The 1,234-nt window shown below is 61.3% G+C and overlaps 1 protein-coding gene across 1 annotated transcript in view; it reads left to right on the top strand.

The window, feature by feature from the left end:
- LOC104618605 (neuron navigator 1-like) overlaps nt 1-611 on the top strand; it is a gene marked incomplete at its 3' end in the record, with an annotated part of 2,812 nt that extends 2,201 nt beyond the window's left edge. Inside the window, 4 exon segments of the mRNA XM_010284242.1 lie at nt 1-2; nt 5-48; nt 252-293; nt 460-611. The exon segment at nt 1-2 is cut by the window's left edge and continues 422 nt beyond it. Coding sequence (XP_010282544.1) covers nt 1-2; nt 5-48; nt 252-293; nt 460-611 — 240 coding nt within the window.
- Between the last annotated feature and the right edge of the window lie 623 nt (nt 612-1,234).

Below are 1,234 nucleotides of genomic sequence, written 5' to 3'. Positions count from 1 at the left end.
AGGGGAGCTGGGCTGGAGTGGGAGCCCTCGGCTTGCACATCTGGACAGGTATGGCTGGAGGGATGATGCGGGGCTGCCAGGGCACCTCTGCGGGCTCAGATCCCTCCCTACCATCTTGCCATGACCTCTGCCTGCTTCAGAGGCTCTTCCTCTTACCTTTCTGGGGAAAAGCTGCTGCACCCATGGCTTGACCTCCATGGCACCTTCCCTCATCTGTGCAGGGATGTGACTGATCTTTCCTTCCCTTCCAGTGCCAACCGCGACAGGAACACGCTGCCCAAGAAAGGGTTGAGGTAAAAGAGCCCGAATCAGTTTTGGATGGTGCTGGGGGGAGGGTGGGCAAGTGGAGCTTTCTGCTGGGCGCTGGCGGTGCCATCTGCGCTGGGGAGCGGTACAGTGGGAAGGAGCCAGACTGGTGCTGGTCCACCTCACCATGCCGGTCTCTGCTCCACTCCCCAGGTACCAGCTCCACTCCCAGGAGGAGGCCAAGGAGCGGCGCCATTCGCACGCAGTCGGCAGCGGGCTCCCCGAGTCAGACGACCAGCAGGAGCTGCCCTCGCCCCCCACCCTCCCTATGGCACTGGTTGGGAAGGGTCCGCTGATCAGCATCGGTCAGTGCTCTCCTGCTCTGATTGCCACCCCTGTTCTGATTGTGGCAAACCTGTCTGTCCTGCCCCCCATCACCCCGTGCTCTCCGTGTGACCTGATGCTGCTGTGGGTCCTGCTTTTCTCCTCGACACCTCCAACAGCCTGGTGATTTGGCCCACTGAGGTGCTGAGTTGTGCCCAGGGGCCAGGAGTGTCTATCACCTCCATTTCAGGGTGGCTCATCCACCCTCAGGGCTTTACTTGCGGCTCTCTGCTCCTCTGGGGGTGCCCTGCTCTTGGCAGGACCTACATGTTCCTGGAGGGTTTGGGGGGTCCAGGCAGATGGGCTGGGGCTGCTGGTGGGGGGACAGCAGATGATGGGGTGCCCCCCTCCTGCTCCCGCAGGTGATGGGCTCTGGCGTGGTGGTGCCCACTTTGCCCCGGGGCGATGGATTAGTTCTCAGCCCTGTGGTTACCTTGGTGCTGATGTCCAGGTCTTCCTAGAATAAATCTGTGTTTTAATTTTCCCCCAGCGCCACTGCTGTGGGACTATGATCCCTGCTTCCTCTCCACATCCCAGCTCTCTTGGATAGCTCCCAGCCCTGCTTCCCTATCCTGATCCTCAGTCCCCGGCGTGTCTCTGACCC

Source organism: Phaethon lepturus, unplaced genomic scaffold (genome assembly GCF_000687285.1).
Source record: "Phaethon lepturus isolate BGI_N335 unplaced genomic scaffold, ASM68728v1 scaffold34803, whole genome shotgun sequence".
Taxonomy (NCBI): domain Eukaryota; kingdom Metazoa; phylum Chordata; class Aves; order Phaethontiformes; family Phaethontidae; genus Phaethon; species Phaethon lepturus.
Note: the sequence above shows the minus strand (reverse complement) of the source record. Positions and strands in the feature narration are given on the sequence as shown.